We start from the raw sequence: 22333 nt of genomic DNA, 5'->3' as shown, positions 1-22333 counted from the left end.
TCACACGACCCTTCACATCCACTTCCAGTCTGATGGAGAGTTTAAAACCGATCGTGACACCTACCGGCGGGTCGACCACCCTCTGGTTAGCGGCCAGTATCCTGCACACACCACAGACAGCAGCTGGTCTCATACAGATGTTCGGACCCGTGCTTCTGTCTGCAGATGTTCATTCTCCAGAACTCCTCCGGTCTGCACATAGCACATGTGCGAGGCAGGGCCGCAGACCACGCCTCTTCTCTCCCTGCAGCCAATCAGTGACCGGCATAGTCGAGCCCCGGTTCTCCTCTCGGCCAATCGCAGCGGGTCTTGTTGCGGGGTCACTCGCTGAGGCTCCTCTGCTGTCACCGGGAGGAAGGTTTGTCACCGGCTTCTCTTCCAACTTTCTCCTTTAGCTCCTCGTTGAATTTAAGTGACTCGCTAGCCGAGGGAGCTAAAGCTACATTTAAAGAACATCCCCACTTTGCATTTCTGCCACTAGCCCGCGGCAGCCATTGTGTTTACTTGTGTGTGTACGTAGGGAAAAAGTGTTGTAATTCCTACTGTGGTGTGTGTATTGTTGTTGTGTGTGTGCTTACTGTGTGTGTGTGTGTGTGTGTGTGTGTGTGTGTGTGGGTACGAGGGGGTTCAGGCAGGTCTCGTATTTTAGCTGACATTCAGCTGAATAGGGCGAAACCACCAGACAGCCAGTGTGAATAGCGGTATTGTGTGTGTGTGTGTATATATATGTGTGTGTGTGTGTGTGACCTCTGCCACACAGAAACTCTTGGTTCATCTGTGTTTTTTTTAATTCTTTGGTCGCACTGGTTGTCAGGTCTTTTCACATTTCCTCCATCCTCCTCTGTGTGTCTGTCAGGGATCAGGGTCTCCATCATAGCTGTGCTCAGGCTGACAAGTTGGACTCTGCCGCTGCTGCTCAGGAGTAAAGTACCGGTGATAGAGAGCTGTCCTGTTGTTTACGGTCGCACCTTGCTGTCAGCCTGCAGTGCCACAGTGTCATCATCATCATCATCATCAACGTTATCATCATCACTGCTGAGGATGCCGCAGACAAACAAGTCCAGAAAAGCCCCGATGCCTGACTCCTGTTCTTCTTCGGGAGCGGCTGGAGAGGATCCGGAGCCGGCGTCCCGGGACGTGAGCCTGGCTGCTGGGGATGCACCAGGAGGAGAAGGAGGAGCAGGAGGAGGAGGAGAGGACAATGTTGGAGACAGCAAGATCATCAAGTCCCCCAGTGACCCCAAACAGTACAGGTAAATGACTCTCTCACAGCTTTGGGGAAGACTTCTGTATAGCAGTGCAGTATAACTCAACTCTCCTCAGTCTGACAACCGCCATTCATCATGTCACCTTTAAACACTGCAACAGTCATAGGATAGTTATTACACAAATTCATCATACAAGTTTGGTGCAGATCCAGGATTTATTTTATCTTATCTTGAAATTCATGGATCTTGATGCTAAAATATGATACGCTCAGGGGAATGATATTTATGACTGGGTGCAATTCGGTGCAGGCCCGAATAAAAATCTTGATCCAGTAAATTTAAATGTGGTTTCATGAGGGAACCGTTTGGCCCTGTCAGAGGTATGTGCTCTACTGAGTGCCATTCTAGTCTTAACAGAGATTTTTGCTCCTGGGTGCAAGTTTTGCTTTTAAACTTTTCTTTATGTGTAGAAAATGACTGACTACAAATACAAAGACCAAATATGTATACAAATCTGAGGTAGATCCTCCTCATTGTGCTTCATTCATGTTGCTTTGTGGCCCAGCCTATTCCGTGCTAGATACTGCCATTCCTCTGATTATTTAATTCATGCACTGTACTTTATACTTGTTCCCTGATTGATCTCCTCTATTCAGTATATTCTCTGTCATTGTTATTAATATCATTTCATGTGTGATGGTATTCCTCTGGGGATTTTTTGGGGGTATTTGTGAATGTGAAAGTGCTGAAATAAAAAATGACCCAGATCCACTAACCCAGATCAAAAATGATATCAACTTCTTTTCAGGCCGAATCAGAACAGCGCTATTGAAGTTTGATGGGACGATTTCATGCTATAAGCACACACCAGTGCCTCGGGCCTCCGTGGGGCATACACTGGAAATTTACTGTGAGAAAACAAAGCGAGGGAGTCTCACAGGGCATAAGATGCAGGCTGAAAATAAGACATTTTGATTTAACAGCCCGTTGGCGGCAAGAACAATGAAAGCTGTAAAACACGATGGTATAATACTATTTCTCAAAGCTCCCTGTGCTGTTTCACCTTTGACTCTATTCAGGTACATTGTGCTGGAGAACGGGCTGCGAGCTCTACTCATTTCAGACTACAATGGACCGGCCGCGTCGGAAGATGAGGACTCAGATGGAGAAGAAGAAGAGGAAGAGGAAGAGGAGGGGGGGGAATCTGGAGATGAAACAGAAGACGAGTCTGAGGAAGATGATGAGGAGGAGAACAGTGGCAGTGATGACGATGAAGATGATGAAAGGGAGGGGAAGAAGAAGAAAGGAAATGCAGACAAACAGGTACTAGAGGTTACTGATGTGGTTTTTAGGGGCCAAGACAAATATATTGGCTGATATATATAAAATACATTTGAAAGACGTTTTTATCAAACCATTACGACAAAGAAATGTAACTGAGACTTTATATTTTACAATTTGACCATGAACTTAAACAAACTACTGTGCCCTTCATCATTCAGTACATCACTGTTTCCCATTTGTGTGTTTTTAGTAGCTTTGGATAACAATAGACATCAGGCCACAAATGCAACACATGCTATTAAAATGAATATTTTGATGGTTTTGGTCTTTTTATGAGCTTTGTCCCTTAAATATCTCTTTTAAGTGCATCATTAGATTCAGACGTGACTTCCTGTGTGTTTCAGTCTGCAGCTGCTCTGTGTGTCGGAGCGGGCAGCTTCAGTGACCCCAGTGACCTCCCCGGCCTCGCCCACTTTCTGGAACACAGTGAGTATTTAACCTGAGAGCTTCACAGTTTTGATTGCAGAGATGATTGTTTGTATTCACTGTGCCCTCTTGGCCTCTATTGTCTAGATTTACTTCTGTTAACAATGTCTGACATTTCCCAGAATACCCCTCTCCCAGGGCCAGGTCCACCCACTCTGGACCCGCAGGGAAAACATGAGCTTTTGGGCTTCTTGTGACCCACTTTTCCTTGTTGCTGGCCGTGTATCTAACCAGCCTCTTAATACACACAAACCGTTTTTAGACATGAACTCTGGAAAATGTCTGGACATTTTACTGACTTTATGTCTCTTGCTAATTTCATGAAAAGAAGTTCAGCTCATATCTGAAAGCAGCAATTTAGTTCACGCTGCTTCACAAATAGGACTATCTTTCAGGAATCTGCTCTACAAAAATGTTGGTTCTTAGGTCTTGTTTTATGTGGATAATCACAATATTACTTGAAAATCCGCTTCTTACACATCGATTTTAGTTTCTTGTGCCTCTATAGGTGATTTAAGAATGAATTGACTACCAATCAAAAGACCCAAACTGCGGTGTTAGAGCCCCTCAGAGGACCTAATCTTCCTGATTGGTAATCCAGCCTTGCTTCCTCTAGCAGAGAGGAGGCAGGGACTTGTACACATCTCTCTGAATTCTGGATTTCATTCCTGGCCACTGATGCTGCTGTCAGCTGAGATACTGTTGTACCTGTCTCCTCTGCTGATGTGACTGTTGAACATTGTTCCTAAATGTTCAGTCTGTGAGGAAACCCTTGTTCATTCTCATCTCCTGTCATGAAAACTGTTGTCGAGAGTTCACAGTAATTTTTAGAGCAGAGTGTACAGATCTATCAAATTCTGTCATGGCTCACCTACAACTGTGACTGTGCAGCTGTCTGCATGAATCAGAAAATCACAGTTTTAAGGGACATCACGATGAAGCTGTGGTGAATTTTTCATTTATAGTCTTTTCTCTTCTCTTTTCCCTATCTCCTCCTTTGTCTCTTCTCTCTCCTTCTTTTCTTTTGTTATTCTACCCTCTTTCTCTCAACTATTTGCCTGTCCTTCACCTTTCCCCCTGCCCCCTCTCCTCCATCTCGCCTTTTTTTGCTCCTCTGCTCTTCCCTCTCTCCTCTCCTCTCCTCTCCTCTCCTCTCCTCTCCTCTCCTCTTCCCTCCCCCCCACTCTGTGTCTCAGTGGTGTTCATGGGCAGCGAGAAGTACCCCTCTGAAAACGGCTTTGATGCTTTCCTCAAGAAGCACGGAGGGATTGACAATGCTTCCACTGACTGTGAGAGGACGATCTTCCAGTTTGACGTCCAGAGGAAAAGCTTCAAAGAGGCTCTTGACAGGTGAGGAAGCATCAGAAGCATTTTATTTTTTTGATTTTTGCTCTTAAGAAGTGGACCTCTAGAGAATTATGCAGTGAATTACAGATCACACACAACCTTCCTTTATTCCTAAGGATAAAATAAACTTGGTAATGAACATTCAGTAACTTAAAGCCACGTCCTAGCATTGTTGTACATTCAGAGAAAACCCACTGTTGTGTCCTTAAAGACATAAAATCCCAAAACGGGACAATTCATTTGAATCTCGTCATATCTGCTTACCCGTGGATTTGTCCATCTGCTATAAGTGCTGTTTTTTCCTTCCACTTTTGTACGTTTTAATGTTTTTCTGTTGGATATATGTACATTTTGAACTTTGAAACACTTGGTACATTTACACTCTATCCTGTGACCCATAATATTCCAGGAATTCCTTTTTTATTACCACTGCAAAGGCTTATATATTGTTATTATGTGGGTAAAGTTTTTGCTATCAAATAACATCAAAATGGTAACAGTGGCACAGTGGCTGCAGTTCAATTTTCAATTCCAGGTCTCAGAAACCACAGGTTTATGAAATGAACCAACTGATTGGGACAAACGCCACAATCAGTCGTTGTCTGTCTACACCTGATTGGGTCTGTCTGACCTGCATCCCGTCCCATCTGGCTGCTATGTAGCCCCCTGATTATGACCCTTGTGTCCTGTCCCCCTCTCAGGTGGGCGCAGTTCTTCATCTGCCCCCTGATGATCCGGGACGCCATCGACAGGGAGGTGGAGGCCGTCGACAGCGGTGGGTCTCTTATGAGGTTAAAGTTTGGCCTTTGTGCTCTGGTGTGAACTTTTCATCATCCTTGTTTGTTTTGTTCTCCTTACGCAGCTCTTTAGCTCGCCATCAGTCACCTTGTTTCTCTGTCGTCTTGATTTTTTTTTCCCATCTCTCCTTCTGTCTGTCAGAGTACCAGCTGGCTAAGCCTTCCGACTCCCACAGGAAAGAGATGCTGTTTGGCAGTCTGGCCAAACCTGGACACCCTATGGGCAAGTTCTGCTGGGGTGAGTTGGCAAACATAACCACTGGGACCCATAGTACACACGAGGGCCTCCTTGGGGTATGTTCAGCAATAACAAACAGGAGAACCAAGACAGACGCCAAGTTTACGGTCTTGCTGACAGCCATGCATTTGTAGACAGGTTTCTCTGCTGTGTTTTGTCGTTGTTCTGAATTGACTGCTCACCTGTGACAACACTAGGAAATGCCCAGACTCTGAAGCAGGAGCCTAAGAAGAAGAAGATCAATGTCTATAAACGGCTGCGTGCCTTCTGGAAGAAACACTACTCTGCCCACTACATGACTCTTGCTGTGCAGTCAAAAGGTTTGGAAAATCTGTCCCATTCGTTATACATCACAAACTAGTCAATTTGTAGACTGGTAGAAATGTAATTGTTTTTATTTATTTTACACAACAAATGAAATGATTAAATGAAAAAGCAATCTATAGATAAATGAACAAACAAAACGGCCATTAGTCGTAACTCTAATAAGGATTCAGCTCAGCCAACTGTAGATAATCGTTCCCAAATCAACTCAAATTGCTTTATTTCTCAAAAACAATCACACAGTACAAACTATCTGACAGATTTTCTTTCAAGCTTTCGCAGAAACTATCACACAGCTTATTAACTACTGCAACAAAGTGAATTGATGACGAGTGTTTGTGCTGAGAAAAAGCGTCCTCATGAAACTGCGAACATCACATTCTCTCATGTTGGATAAACCTGCCTTCACCTGGAATATCAAAAGGTCTAAAGTGTCAAATTGATCAATCACTGCTGTAAAACAGCCATAATTGTTGCAACAGGATTAATAAAAATAATAATAAAGGAACTCGATTGGCAGTCAGTACAGCTCACACCTCACCAGATTCCGATTTTTAATTGGATCGGCACCAAATTTGACACACTCATTCTCAGAGAAATCAATGTAAATGTTGCAAATCGCCCTTTAATTGCACTTTTTAGTTTTATACACAGGCAACACTCAACGATTGCTAGTTTGCAGTTAAAATATTTATGATGCTGTTTTATGCTTCAGTGTGTTTGCATTTAAAACTGTAGTATATTTATATTTTCTACTTCTAAATGTTAAATACATTACTATAATATCATAAAGTCATAATAATCGATGTAGTAGAGTAGAGTCTGACTGAGGACTGAGCCGATACTGATATTAGCCAGTTAAAAAGCTCCAAAACCGATAATTTATAGCCTATATATAAAACACTATTAATGATCCCTAAGATCTCGTTGTCAAACGCTTATGTCAAAGATATGTAATTGAGCGTTGATATTTTACTGTTTAAGCTTAAAAATGATCATAAATAACAATAAATATGTCTGTGAGCGGCTCACATTGGCTGATTTTTATCGGCCAACCCATAAATCTCCCGGGATCTAGAATATATCTTTTAAGGGCAAAAGCTTGAAGGCAACACCACAGTTGCTTTAAAACAAACATTCTGAACTCATGGCCAGAATTATGGAGGCAACTTTAATTCATCCTCCTTCTCTTGCTCTGTCCTTTAGAGAAGCTGGACACTCTGGAGGAGTGGGTGAGAGAGATCTTCAGCAAGGTGCCTAACAAGTGAGTATTGAAGAAGAGACTCTCAGTCACAGTGATGAGGTGCTGGTGTGATAATAGATGGAGTCTGAATGTCCTTTTCAGACTTCGCTCGATTGTAAATGTCAAGCCTCCCTCCGTCTCCTCCTCGGCTTCTTTTTTCCTCTCTTCATCTCAGATGTAAAAAAAAAAAATTCAAAAGCGTGCACCTGGAAATGATAATTCTCCATAAAGCTGAGCTGAATTCATGTTTTCTTACAGAGCTCCATTTCCGTTTTCTTTATGAGTCACTGCAGTAGGATTCTTAGAGAATAAACTTGCGTACCACTGCTTTCATTTCAGTTAAGGGATTACATGCTCCTGTATGGGTTAAATTAATTCTCTCTCATCCATGAGCTTATAAAATCTTCTCAGGCGACTTAAGCTGCGTTCAGATTTAACTAAATTAATTTTCATCAAGCTAAAAACATATGAATAGTTGACATCAGGAAATGCCATCCAGCAGAAACAAGATACTATTTTAGTGATGTGTAATTATGAATTAAGAACAGTCGTCCTTAAACTTACTCTGGAAACGTGTTCAGCGATCTCTTGTTAAAAATATCTGTGATTTCTGTAGAGCAAAATATTCTCTGTTTCCCTTAAAAGATTCATGTATGATTCCCTGGGAAATTTGTGGAAATGTAAAAAAACTTGCAATGTTAAAGAAATTGAAGAATAATCCCTTTATCCACCCCAAAATGTAATTGGTTTCCTCTTGCCCTGTGTGTTATCCCTCCACCAAGTTTCGTGGAAATCCGTCATTTGGATTTTGTGTAATCCTGCTGACAAACAATGAAACAAGTGGACTGGGGTGAAAACCTCCACCAGGGAGGTTATCAGATGTTAAAAAAAACATTGTGTTGGATCTAATACCCTTTTATTGACGTGTGTTGACACACTGACATTGTTTAATCGATAATAGTCGAGTATTTGTCATTGTTGCTTCTTCTAATCCTGGTTTTGTTCCTGCAGTGGTCTGCCCCAGCCGGATTTCTCTCATTTGCCGGATCCCTTTGAGACCCCGGCCTTCAACAAGCTCTACAGAGGTACCGATCCAGCTCACTGTTTCTGTCTGAACACATCTGCTGTACTCTATCTCTTAGGAGCGTTGGTTTCTCAACCTCTGAATAAAAGATACTAGATAGTATAGCAGAAAATAAATGATTGTACTGCACAAAACGAAGATGATTCTTTCTTAGATTTTCTTTATTTTTATTAATTAATAAATAATGTTTACCTTTTCAAACCTCTACAAGTTTCACACTACAAAAATGTCCAAACCTGTGAATACATGACCTCAGATAAGATTTTTTCAAAGTCACAAAGCTTTGTGTTAATTGAAGTCAAAGAGGTTGGGGACCAGTGCTGTAGAAGAAATCGACCGATGAGCCACAGCATTACAACAGGCAACTGGTTTTAAGGATGTGGCTGATCAGTGTGTAATCCAGCTGTTTGTTATCTTGTGTTTCCTGTGTTTGTGTGTTCACAGTCGTTCCCGTGAGGAAGATTCATGCTTTGAATATCACCTGGGCTCTTCCTCCTCAGGAGGAACACTACAGGTGAGCTACAAACAGCAGAAACTATATCCAACCTATTGCATCATCGCCTGCTGCTAAAACTATTGTCCACCTTCTATCTCTCAGTCTTTATTTTATAATGCATCTTTCTCTGCTCTTTCTCACTGTGCTACTTGAGGTCTTTAGCTTTTTCAGAAACCAGCTAATTGTCTCTCTCTTCACTGGTTGCCAGTACAAACTAGGGCTTCTCTTTATTTAAGACCACTTCTAACACTGATGTTTTTAATGTATTTTTTTTGGTCTTGTGTTGTGTTGTGTCTATGCTACATCTTAATTCTGGGCTCTAAATAAAACTAGAGAGAAATTGCGTCATGCCGTGTTCTCGTCTCCTCTCTGCAGAGTAGTGGCTTTTCATATCGACATAGATTTACAAGAGGCAACCGACAATGGGCTTTGCCCTGATTGTAGAGGGACTGCATCAATATTGTTGTGTTTTTCCTTTTTCATGCTCTTCGCTCTTTTGTTTTAGGGTGAAGCCTCTCCACTACATCTCTTGGCTGATTGGCCATGAAGGCACAGGAAGCATCCTCTCACTGCTCAGGAGGAAGTGAGTGTTATTGCCTCGGCCTGTCTGTTTGTTTGTGTGTCTGATTTGAGGGCACTCCACAGCCCACTTAAAAGGTCTTCAATTTGCTCGGTATACATGAGCCTTTTCACGCTCTGAGTGTATCGAGCCCTATCTTCTAACTATACACTTCGCCTGCCCACTCGACAATATGATTCCTAAGTTCTCGTCCCTGGGTGGATGTGGTCGTGCGAGAGCGTTTCCGCCTCTTGTCGCTAAGTGGCAAAGCGATTGGCCAAAACTCTTCTGTAGACCCACAATACAGCGAGCGACCCCATCCAATAGTCCCTTTTACCAGTAGCGCCACTCGCAGCGCTTGATAGAATATTCCTGTTTACTGTTAGTGCTGTTTGCTATTGTTGATAAGTGACAACAGTGACATTTGAGTGTGCTCCATCTCAATTCCCAGTCGTAACAAAGTGCTGAGGCAGTGGAGTGTTTTTGTTTTTTTTAGTTCATACAATCACAACATCAAGGGCCGAGAGGCTGGTTTGAAACCAGGCCACTGTTGTTCTCACTGAAAGAGAGGACTTCTCTGTGCATATGTCATCACACAAACACACAACACACAAACACACACACTGTTTGAGTTGCTGATCCCCTGCCTTAGCCCTCTAAAGAGCCATACTGGTGATTTAATACAGATTTTAGTGACTGTACTGTACAGCAGATCAATAAAAATATGTTCTCTACATCACTGCTGGTCTTTTTCAAAAAAGTCCATCATACATTATTTCTCCCACCACTGGTTTGAGTTCATTTCAGTGCAGTATGAAAACCTTCAGAGATTTAATCTTTCTCTGTGTGATCAATCACAGTTAATGTCTCTTCTACTTGTGTGGTAATGCAGTGCAGACATATTTTTTTACTACTTGAAGAGATAAAAGCAGATGTGATGTTCACTTGAAGAATTATCCAACGCGATGTTTCAAGTTTCTTTCAGGTTGTTTTTCATGTTTAAAAGACTCAAACGCTGCAGACAAATGCAAAACAGAATGATACATGGAATTCCTTCATTAAGGTTTTTTTTTTTTTTTTTTTTTTTTTTTAAACATGACCACAGAAGTTTATCCAATAAACATGAACCACCGCCGCTACAGAGTGCTGGTCGCCTGTTTAATAATACTCAAAGTATCGTATATCTAAATCGCACCAGAATCCACAATACATTGGAAATGTGAAGCTAATATAATAAACAGTTCTCAGCTTCTACAGACTTGTGGAAGTATTACATAGATATCTATAATGGTAAATGGACTGTATTTATACACTCTTCCATTTTAGCGAACACTCAAAACACCTTACTGTACAAGTTACCTTCACCCGTTCACACAAACGTCATACAGGGTTTGTATTAGCAGTGCTTTACCATCACTTACCATTCATGCACTGGTGGCACAGACTCTGGGATCGAACCACTGACCTTTTGCTTTGTGGATTACCCGCTCTACCTCCATCCACTTGCCCTTAATGTGCATTCTCTATCAAGGTTCATGGCAGAGAGTGAATCTTTACCTTCCGTCCTATTTTTAAAATCTTTGTGCGTGTGCCTGTGTGTGTTTGTGTCCAGGTGCTGGGCCCTGGCTTTATTTGGAGGAAACAGTGAAACCGGCTTTGACCAGAACACAACCTACTCCATCTTCTCCATCTCCATCACCCTCACTGACGAAGGTTTCAGAAACTTCTACGAGGTAAATAAAACCTCCTTTATTCGCCTCTTCTTCGTTCTACCTAGCTTTGATGTCCAGTTCTTGACCATTAATATTATTTCTTGTCCGATTATACAGAATCATTGTGTTGTTTGCTTCTGTAACTAAGATTTACTCTTCATGAACACAGTTGCCGTATTTGTCTTATTTTCATTGACACATCAGATCATTTCAGGAGAACAATCTGTTATCAGTTGCTATGACAACTCTTGTGTAAAGCAGAGAGGCACATGGCAATTATTCAGCAGGCCCAGTGTTATCTAATCTTAAGAGTTTAATAGAGAAAATGTTTCAGGTAACCAACTTGCATTGTTAACTGCTGTATAAATAATGCGTCGGCCCTGAGGAGGTTGTTTACTGCGATGAAAAACACTTCATCCTCTTTGAAAGGAGGAGTGGAGGATGAACCTGGAGCCTCTTGGATCAGAGGCTGTCTGTGTTTTTGAATCACGGTGCAAATGCAGTCAAGTGTGGCTCTCGAGGTGCGATGAGTAAGTGACGCACTTGTAGCATTTTGTTATCTGGAGATGCTCAAGACTGATCCATATGGAACACTGATATTCACAAGTAAAGGATCTCAGACACTCTCAAATTGCCAGATGTAGATGTGCAAACAAAGTGTTATTTAACCCTTATGACAAGGAAATGTGAGGCCTAACCATAAACCATAACGCAAATCCAACCAAATATATAGAACTTCAATTGATTAAACATAATGGTTTTATGTAAAATGTAAACAATTGCACACAATTTTTGCGTTGTTTATTCCGCGAAATAAATGTTTTTGTATCCACAAACATAAGCATAGTCACAGATGTGAGAGGCTCAAATCGGTCATTTTTAATCAGCCAACCGATTTATCGCTCCAGCTCTAATCATTGGCTAATGGTGGTTTAAAGGACAGCTAACGATCATGGCCAATCATCTTAACTTTAGATAATTTTGATTAAATGATTCAATATTTTTCTGTCTCACGCCGGCAACAGCCAGTAGCTGGAGGCATTATGTCGGGTCTGTCCTTGTTCTTGTGAACACAATATCTCATGAAGGCTTTGATCTTCTACATTTTTGTTAAAATTTTTTATAATTTGGACCCACGGATGAGCTGATGGAGTTTGGTGGTCAGAGGTCAAAGGTCACTGGAACCTCAGGCTCTTGTGAACGTGATATAGCAGGACCATCCAAAGGGGATTTCATTACATCTGGCACAAACAGTCACTTCATCTGTTTGGTCTGTAGCCGAAAGCTCTTAGAAGAAAAACAGAAAAGTGGAAGAAACTAAAGCAGAGTACTTCTGTGTACATATCTACCTCTCAGCAGAAATTAGCCTTTATTGTGTAGGAGAGACGGGACAACATCCAACATCATACAGATAAATCCTTTGTTAAAGCAAAACATATTTAAATTCATGAATACCATAAATAATAAATATGAGACCTGGAGATGGAACTGAACTTTTTCCTGACCAGAAACTATTTGCATGTGGAACAGACTTGGAGACATGACGGTAACCACTAACCTTTCTGGTCTCTCCTCTGGTTGCCTGGAAACTGCTGTTGGCAAAGAAAAAGCCTAGTTCCCAAAATGTCAGACTACTCCGTTTTATAAGGGTCTGCAGTTCAAGAGTTGACCTGAACACGTTAAAAGAAAATCCCAAGTTAAAAATAAAGTGCTAAAGGTTTACCGTTGTTGAATGTTCCCCTTTTTAAACTGCTCAGGTTTAAAGCACAGTTTTGTGTTTTTTTTACAAACGGTCGGGACGGAGAAAGATTTTGTTCAGAGTTAATAATTCTTATGCCTTAGGTGGAGCTGACATTTTCTTTTCCATGTTTGATTCTCCGAAAGAGGATAAACAAATCCACGCTTTACTTCTTGTTTAGTTTTTAAATGTCATCACCTTTTTTAGTGACTGTCAGAGCTCGTTCTAATGGTTTTAAAATATCCACGGACAACATGATTGGCAGCCTCTGTCTCGTCAGTGGGATTTTTATGGTTTATCAACATTAACGCTGCATTTCTCATAAACCCAATCGTTAATGTTGACAGGGAGGGGGGGGGGGGGGTACATTTGACATTTTAGCAACAAATTAATTAAGGGAACTTAATAAAATTATAAATTTAAATTAATGAAATCTAATTCTTCTCTGTGGTCTTAACAGGTGACTCACCTGGTGTTCCAGTACCTGAAGATGCTGCAGACGCTTGGACCACAGCAAAGGTACTCACTCACTAACTCTCACACTCACTCCCTCACTCACTCACTCACTCACTCTCACACTCACACACTCTCACACTTACTCTCACTCTCACTCTCACACTCACTCACTCACTCACTCACTCACTCACTCACTAACTCTCACACTCACTCCCTCACTCTCTCACTCACTCACTTACTCACTCACTCACTCACTAACTCTCACACTCACTCACTCTCTCACTTACTCTCACACTCACTCCCTCACTCTCTCACTCACTCACTTACTCTCACACTCACTCACTCACTCACTCACTCACTCACTCACTCACTCACTCACTCACTCACTCACTCACTCTCACTCACCTACTCTCACACTCACTCTCTCACTCACTCACTTACTCTCTCATTCACTCACTCACTCACTCTCACACTCACTCTCTCACTCACTCACTCACTCACTACCTCTCACACTCACTCACTCTCTCACTTACTCTCACACTCACTCCCTCACTCTCTCACTCACTCACTTACTCTCACACTCACTCACTCACTCACTCACTCACTCACTCACTCTCTCTCACTCACCTACTCTCACACTCACTCTCTCACTCACTCACTTACTCTCTCATTCACTCACTCACTCACTCACTCTCACACTCACTCTCTCTCACTCTCACTCTCTCACTCAATCTCTCTCACTCACTCACTCTCTCACTCACTCACACACTCACCTTGGTCATACTTTCTTTGGCTTTTGGATTCATTTTAAGGTCGGAGGTAGTTACCAATTCATTATATTTCATATCGAAAGGATAATGTGATTGTTTGGCTCTTGTACTTTTTATATTTATGCCTTTTGTTATTTTCCATCATCTGTGTCTCTGACTTATTAATTTTGTGACATTTGAGACTTAACCTGCGATGAATATAGATAATGATTTTGTGTAATTAATTGCACGTTCATGCAGAGTATACGAAGAGATCCAGATGATTGAAACGAATGAGTTTCACTACCAGGAGCAGGTGAGAACCATCCAAACGTCCACATGCTGCTGTGTTAGAAGTAAGTTAATGTTCTGTTACGAATGATTTCTGTTTCGACAGATTGATCCCATCGAGTATGTTGAGGACATTTGTGAGAACATGCAGCTGTTTCCCAAAGAGGATTTCCTAACAGGAGATCAGCTGATGTTCGAGTACAACCCAGAAGTAAGTACTTCACTGTAGAGCCTGATTAAATATTCAAAAAATCTATTTATATAATATGGCTAAGATCCCTAAAATGACATCATCAAACTCTTGTGACAAAGAAATGTAGTTGAGGCTTGACATTTTACAGTTTGAACCTAAACTTTATCATAAATAACTATAAATGAAAAGAAAACATAAATACAATCAAATATATAGAACTTGAAGGAATAAACTTTAAAAACAATTAATGTAAAACGCACATACAACTTTACATACTGGCACAAACTTAGATGTACAACCAATGTATTTGTTCTTTTAAGTAAAACATTTCGTATTGGCGAGTATCAGCAAAAATAGACGCTGATAATGATTTGTCTAAAAGGCTCATAAATCAAATAAATCAGTCAGAGATGCTCCAGGAATCCTTTATTTCCCTTTATTGGATAAACACATAATTCTAATGTGGGAAAAAAACTCTTGTCTAAAAGGAAATTTATCGTACAAATATACTTGTAAGAAGTAGAAATTTGCACATTTTCCTTTTTTGGCTTTTCTGCTTTTTATTGTGATCTTGACTGCTTGAAATTGTTCTAAAAAAAACAGTGCATATGCTAAGATTAAAAAAACCTACTCTCCTCTCTTTGCTGAAAGTAGTTTGGACCTGTGTTGTCTCTTTGTGTTTGTAGGTGATCAGTGCAGCTCTGTCCCTGCTCACCCCTGAGAAAGCCAACCTGATGCTGTTGTCACCAGAACATGAGGGCCAGTGTCCCCTGCGGGAGAAGTGGTTTGGAACACAATACAGCGTGGAGGGTGTGTTTTTGTTTTTGTCTGTGTGTTTATCATCTTGTTTACTGTCACAAAACCGCTCCTTCCCACAATGCAGAGGTCCAGTGAATACTTTCCCCTTGTCTCACAGACATCCAGCAGGAGTGGATGGAGCAGTGGACAGGTAACCTGGAGCTGAACAGCGACATCCACCTCCCTCAGGAGAACAAGTTCATCGGTGGGTGAAGTTACGTGTTTATGATGATTGCCCACCAACAGATTTCAGTTTGTTATGCTAGTAGCAGGCGATGTAGCCTATGGCCTCAGGCAGAAATGCTGAGTGGGCTACAGAGATCTCATGAGCTCACATCGTTCCCTCAGACATATTTGTTTTCTCTTTCAAACTGGAAATCATCAGCCGCAGCCAAGGCAACTCAATGATGACTCTATTTCATGGGAATCAGACTTGGATACAAATCTGCTCTGGTTGCCCGGAGATATTATGTCATGTTAAACGATTCCTGTGAACAGGATATCTCATGAATGCTTCCAGGACATTTCTTCAAAATTTAGTACAAATGTTCACTTGGACTTATGGATGAACTGAGACCCAACATTTGCATCATTCGCTTCACCTGCTCAAGTTAAACTATTTGAACTCGAGCAAGAGATTCATGTGATGTGAAATCACTAAAGTCAATCGGTGTTAGTCAATCAGCGCTAGCAGGTCATCAAACCGGCCACTGGTCAGCCTCAGGCAGCCCGGCATCCAGATGCAGATGATAAATTCCCCTGAGCCACTTAAACAAGTGGCAGATATACAACACAGATTGACAATTGTTGTCACATCAATCCTGCTGAATGGGAATTTAGTTGAAACCTTGATAAGGATAATTATTTATTTTTATTTCTAGTGATTAAAACATATTGCACAATCCTGTTCTTGTGCTTATAATATTTTGATATTTTATACTATTTAATATTTATAAAATAGTAATTTATGCTTGCACAAAACAAATAGCAGATTCCTTTTATGTCTAAACCTACTTGGCAATAAACCCCGATTCAGATTTTAATTTTTTTGTATAAAACTTTCTGGCGAAACTTTACTACAAGTTTACAATTTTCAACTTTCTTTCACCACCAATCTGACTGATGCATAAAAAGTTATTCAGCTACCTCAACAGACGGCAATGGTTGATGTACTGGAGCATATTAATGAAAGGTCAAGGTTTTTTATTCTGTCTCAGCAAACAAGCAGCTCGGGTTCAATTCTGACCGAACTTTAAGGCCTGATACAATTCGGCATTCTGACAAAATGTGGAGGGAGAATGCGTCTTCAGTGCTCGCCCTAAGGGTTCCTGAATCATTTATTAGGGGGGGGGAGACGACATCCTTCTCTGCATTGAGTTACTGCATGTTCATCCCCTAACTGGACATATTGAATTGTTGAAACTCACACATTATTAATGAGGTTTTACCAAGTGGAATGATGGTGATTTATTGTTTATGTGCATTTGTTCAGCCACTGACTTCACCCTGAAGCCCTCTGACTGCCCAGACACAGAGGTCCCCGTCCGGATAGCCGACAGCGACAGGGGATGCCTGTGGTACAGGAAGGACAACAAGTTCAAAATCCCAAAAGGTGAAATGTGTTTGTGTGTATGTGTATGTGTGTGTGTGTGTGTGTGTGTGTGTGTGTGTGTGTGTGTGTGTGTGTGTGTGTGTGTGTGTGTGTGTGTGTGTGTGTGTGTGTGTGTGTGTGTGTGTGTGTGTGTGTGTGTGTGTGTGTGTGCAACATTTAGCATGCAAGCTGTTTTCCTAAAGACATTTGATATCATTAGAGAGGTGTTGATACTTGTTTGTCGTCTCTTCTGCTGCAGCCTACATCAGATTCCACTTAATCTCTCCTATAATCCAGCAATCTGCTAAGAAGTAAGTGCAGGCTCAGATATAATCTTGTGAAATCAACATTTGTTTCTCTTGTGCTGTAACACTCATTAATATCCTCCACCCCTCACTCTTTTTTCAACTGCACCTCCTTGTCTTTTTCATAATTATAAAAATTATTTTCTCCTACTCTTGATTCTCCCTCTTATTTCCTTTTCCCCTCAATCTCATCGATCTCACTCCCCTATTGCCTCTACCTCCCCTTTCCTTAACTTCATTTCCTCTTCCTTTCATTCTTTCCTGTCACTTTACTCCCTCCTGCTCCTCCTTTCCTCTCTCTCTCCTCCCTCCCTCAGCGTGGTCTTGTTCGACCTGCTGGTCAACATCCTCGGACACAACCTGGCGGAGCCGGCCTACGAGGCTGAAGTGGCTCAGCTGGAGTATAAACTGGTGGCTGGCGAACATGGCCTGGTCATCAAGGTCAAAGGATTCAACCACAAACTGTCTGTGAGTGAATGTATCAGGAATAAATTAACTATTTCATCTTAGTGTTAATCTAAAAACACTTTTAAGATAAAAAATGTATACATGAATTATTTCCCCAGTATGTATTGTTCACATTAATTAGTTATAATAATTGTGTGTCTGGTTTTCTGTGCAGCTGCTGTTCCACCTGATCATCGACCGCCTCGCTGATTTCTCCGCCTCTCCTGGCGTCTTCAGCATGTTCTCAGAGCAGCTCAAGAAAACTTACTTCAACATCCTCATCAAACCGGACAAACTTGGCAAGTGAGTAAGACTCATCCTGTGTCTTTGTCTTTCTGACTCACGTTCTGATTCATCACCAAGTCTACGATGCCTTCTAGTGGTGAAATGTGTCAACCTCAAAGAGAACTCCTCTTTCTCTCTCTCTCTCTCTCACTCGCTCCTCCTCTCCCTCCTCTCTTCTGTGTCAGGGACGTCCGTCTGTTGATGTTGGAGCACTGTCGCTGGTCCATGGTGGAGAAGTGCCAGGCTCTGACGGCCGGACTGACCAGCGATGATCTGACGGAGTTCTGCCGCAGCTTCAGGACGGAGCTGTACGCCGAGGGACTGGTGCAGGGCAACTTCTGCAGCACTGTAAGTCCACCGCAGCTGGAACCCACACAAATAGATTGATTAACAATAACATTGGTACTTTCATCGACTGATCCTGAGTGAACTTGACTTCCATACTCTCTTTCTCTCTTATCTCTACCTGCTCATTATCATTTAATTGTGTTTCTTCCACAGGAGTCAGCTCAGTTCCTGCAGTATGTCACAGAGTAAGTCAGCTCTTATCCTGAATGCTCTCTAATGAGAACACTAATACTCTACAATCACAGATCTGTAATTTGCATTAGCTTCGGTTGTTCAATGATCCCCTTTTAAACTTTCTTCACTTCTGCCTCTTTTCTTTTTTCTCTTCTTTCTCCCTTCTTTGTTTCTTCATCTACTCCCTCGTATCATTACCGGATTTGTTCTCTCTCTCCTTCCTTCCATCCTCCCTTACTCTCCTTTTCTCCTCCTCTCTCCTCCTCTGGCAGGAAGCTGCAGTTCTCAAAGTTGCCAGCAGTTGTGCCAGTGATGTTCAGAGTGGTGGAGCTTCCTATGAAGCACCACATCTGTAAAGTCAAGTCGCTCAGTAAGGGAGACGCCAACTCTGAGGTCACAGTTTACTACCAGGTAAACACATCTGCACACATCTGTACAACATACACATTTTAGATTGTTTGTTTTTATGCCATTTATGTTTTATTTTCCTTTACATGTATCTAGTCTGGTGTCAAGGCCTTAAAGGAGCACACACTGATGGAGCTGTTAGTGGTGAGTGTTTCTCTCTCTTTTTTCCACCCATTCCTTCATTCACTCTCAGTCCATCAGGTCATCCCTCTAACTTTTTTGTTTGTTTTCCAGATGCACATGGAGGAACCCTGCTTTGACTTCCTCAGGACCAAAGAGACTCTGGGGTGAGTTTTTTAAAACTGTATTTAAAAGCATTTTGGTTACAACTGTGTTTTGTCTGTTTGTAAACCATTTGTTCAGTTTTTATATACTACATACGAATTCTAAATAGGAGGAATTATAATCAAGCATTACAAAATCAGCTAATGTTTCTATTAAACTTTCACTTCCACATTTGAAAACCCGTCCTTACAAACTCGCTTTTAATTAAGTCCTTTCTCAGAATACCATTTGAAATTAGTTTACTCTATTTTGTGCCTTAACTTGTATAGAAAACAAATTTAAATGTTGATACTTCACAGATCCTCTTCTATGTGTCTGTCAACTTCGAAGCTTATTGTTTGAATCCTCTGTGAGAAATGTGCTTAATTACTTCATTTTAATAGTTTGAATTTTTACATATATGAATATAGTCAAGACAAGGGTGCATATTGATATAGTTCCAGTAAGTTTCTCTGCCTACATGTTTGTCTTCATTGTGAGATTTTATTGTATTTAAAAAGAGCAACCCTGTGCTTTAACCGACGGGAGGAATTTCTTACTCTGCATTTTTTGCACCAAACTGCTCCAGTGACTTTGAAAAAAAATGCTTGTCACATTTAGCCAGACTCTAGTGTTTACTGCTAAACTACTGTTTAATTCAATTCCAACCCTTGGCCCTCCAGACTGGCTTTATATCGTGCAAAGTGGAGAAAAGTCAGGACAGGAAATATAATGCATTTTCTTCTTTGTTCACTTCTCCTGGCGCAGGTACCATGTCTACCCGACCTGCAGAAACACCTCGGGTGTACTGGGGTTCTCTGTCACCGTGGAAACACAGGCTACCAAGTTCAAGTGAGTCCGAGACACAATCGTAACCTTTTATTTGCCCCAAAGCAAGACGCCATTTATCTCAACCGCCTTCCCAAAACCAAGGTGTAATGTGTCTGAGTGTTCACCCAAATCCAAGCTGCAGTTTATCTGTGTGGCTGTGGAAAGAGGAGAGAGAGGAACTGATGAATGAATAAAGGAATCAAATAAACCCCGAAGCCTATAATATATCTCTCTCCTCTCATGAACTGTTTTTTCCCTCTCAGTACCGAGCTGGTGGAGTTAAAGATTGAAGAGTTCCTGGTATCATACGGGGACACGCTAAATGCTATGACTGAGGAGGCCTTTAATACTCAGGTCTGTTTGTGTGTCTGTGTGTGTGCAATATTTTGTGGGTTTGTAATTTGATGTTTATTGAAAAGGTGAAAATGTTACATATGCGAAAAAGGTTTCAGAAATGTGAACAGTTTATCTTTTCCTTTGTTGGATTACGAGGACATTTTGTAACTATATATGCACGAGTATCTGCATAAGCAGAATAAGGTATTTGTGTATTTGTGTGTGTGTGTGTGTTATGTACAGGTGATTTCTTTAGTGAAACTGAAGGAGTGTGAGGACACACACCTCGGGGAGGAGGTGGACAGGAACTGGGCCGAGGTGGTTACACAGCAGTATGTGTTTGACAGGCTTAACAGAGAGGTGAGGCACACACACAAACACACACACACACACACATCTTTAACCCAGTAAACATACAAATCCATACATCCTATTCTCCTCTGCTTACATGTATTGATAGTTAGTTTATCCCCCTGTTTGTAACTCTAACTTGATCTTTACCACAGACTTGTGTGTGCTCTCTACTGAGTGCCAGTTCTAGTTTGGATTATGAAACACTCAAAACAAACTGGTCCCAAGTGCTGTTCATTCCTGGACACCACCTCCTGACGACAGCTGATTTCACACCTAATATTAGACCTCTTTAGATCCAGAAGAACATGAAAATAAACTGTGGGAAGTGCAGCTCTGACATATCATCTCTTTAATCTGGCAGATGAATAGCAGATATTTTTTCTCCCATTGGCATCAAGTATCGGACCACCTGTCCAGTGTAAGTCCAATTTAGCTGAGGCTTGGATTCCATCATCTCCAGAGGGAAAGATCTGGCTTCCTATCAGCAGGTTGTGTGCAGATAGTAAATGAACTGGTGGAATTAAAGCAAACTCTAAATGAGCTGTAAAAACAAAAAATGGTGAAGCTAAATGAGGCTTAAAAGATGGCTGACAATTGTGTGACGACTAACCTCCCCTTTTCACAGATGTCATTTGATTCAGCGTTGATATAAAGATAACGATTAATAGAGATTTAACTTCCTATGAATGTTTTTTTGTCCGTCAGCCCAACCAGTGTTCTTCTTACATCAGTGTTTCTGTGTTCAGATCGAGGCTCTGAAGCAGATGAGCAGGAATGAGCTGGTGTCTTGGTTCCAAGAACATCGAGAACAGAACAGCCGCAAACTCAGTGTCCATGTAAGAAATGCCTTTGTGTGCGTGTGTGCGTGTGTGTGTGTTTTTTGTGTGTGTTTGATGGAGAAGATTAAAGATACTACATTTTCTTTATTTTTGTGCACTACTCAACACAGTGAATGTATCCCTGTCTCCTCAAGGTGGTGGGATTTGGTGCTGAGGAGAACGATGAGGACGGCAGTGGTAAAAAACAAGAAAGCAGAGACGAGGATACGATTGGCGCTAGCTACTGTGAAGTGTCCAAACTCACTTTCCTTCCTGCCTCACCCAAGCTGGCGGGCGCCATTTCCATCATGGATATTCCTGCTTTCACTAAAGGCCTGCCCCTCTTCCCCTACCACAAGATACTGGAATGAACTTGTTGTCAGACAGACAGAGGGCTTAGCTCTGAGCTCTGAGCCACATTTGGGCGACGCTGCCTCATTAGAGATGCAGGCGCTTAATATGTGGAGGTGAGGCCGGTTGAAACGGCGTCTGCTCCTCTCTGTCTCTGGGGCCCGGCTGTTGATTTTAGTTAACACTGTGTGCACAAGCAAAAAAGCCTGGAAGTGATAATAGACTTTTCTTTTTAGCCAAGTGATAATCTATTCTGTTTTCTCACACTCAATTTTTTTATATCCTCAGACACTGGGAGTGTGGGAGAGGTCTCATTCTCTTCCACTATTCAAAATCATGAATCAAATCTCATTTATTTAGTTCTCTGCTGATGAATCGGTCTTCTCACTGGTTCTGTCGCACTGCAGGTTGAGCCTCATGCCATTTTAAAGTTGTTTGAACTCCACATGTACGTTTTTGAGTGAGCATGCTCTGGATTTCTTGCTCTGCCGTGCAATACTGTTATAAGCTGACCTGGATTGTGCCATGGAATGAAACTGTGCTAAGAAATAAAACTGTGACTGAACGAATTGGAGTTTACAGAAAACAGATCTATTAAGTGGCCTTTACAGAAGAAGTAGAAAACAATTGAAAGTGCATTTTCTCTACCAGCTCATATTTAAACTTTAACATGACACGCCTGCTATTTAAATCACATTAAACCAAACAGAAGGCCGAGTGTTTCCACAACCCGCTGTCTGATAAACGGTGGGATCTGTTAAAAGTCACAAGTGTGCGCATGCTGGTGACTGAGTCTGGCATCAGCTTTTTAATTCATG

At 41.6% G+C, this 22333-nt stretch overlaps 1 protein-coding gene across 1 annotated transcript; it reads left to right on the top strand.

Annotated features, from left to right (window-relative positions):
* Positions 1–285: 285 nt before the first annotated feature.
* On the top strand, positions 286–22084 carry LOC128451396 (nardilysin). The gene is made up of 32 exons (XM_053435206.1): positions 286–358; positions 857–1253; positions 2288–2531; positions 2897–2978; positions 4175–4328; positions 5027–5100; positions 5265–5360; positions 5558–5680; positions 6891–6948; positions 7939–8012; positions 8456–8525; positions 9013–9090; positions 10679–10799; positions 12977–13035; positions 13983–14037; positions 14119–14223; positions 14892–15015; positions 15122–15208; positions 16496–16615; positions 16854–16905; positions 17217–17367; positions 17522–17649; positions 17817–17979; positions 18133–18164; positions 18426–18564; positions 18658–18705; positions 18796–18848; positions 19594–19677; positions 19920–20010; positions 20236–20352; positions 21093–21182; positions 21320–22084. The coding sequence occupies exons 2-32, from the start codon at positions 1042–1044 to the stop codon at positions 21533–21535; spliced, it is 3300 nt and encodes a 1099-aa protein (XP_053291181.1). The 5' UTR covers positions 286–358; positions 857–1041; the 3' UTR covers positions 21536–22084.
* Positions 22085–22333: the final 249 nt, after the last annotated feature.

Source organism: Pleuronectes platessa, chromosome 11, assembly GCF_947347685.1.
Source record: "Pleuronectes platessa chromosome 11, fPlePla1.1, whole genome shotgun sequence".
Taxonomy (NCBI): domain Eukaryota; kingdom Metazoa; phylum Chordata; class Actinopteri; order Pleuronectiformes; family Pleuronectidae; genus Pleuronectes; species Pleuronectes platessa.
The sequence above is the reverse complement of the archived record's forward strand: the minus strand, read 5'-3'. Positions and strand labels throughout refer to the sequence as shown.

Coding starts and splice junctions, on each gene's coding strand:
- LOC128451396 (XM_053435206.1), top strand. CDS start 1,042: ATGCCGCAGACAAACAAGTCCAGAAAAGCCCCGATGCCTGACTCCTGT. Junction 5,101..5,264: donor GGTGGAGGCCGTCGACAGCG/GTGGGTCTCTTA, acceptor TCTGTCTGTCAG/AGTACCAGCTGGCTAAGCCT. Junction 17,368..17,521: donor GATTCAACCACAAACTGTCT/GTGAGTGAATGT, acceptor TTTTCTGTGCAG/CTGCTGTTCCACCTGATCAT.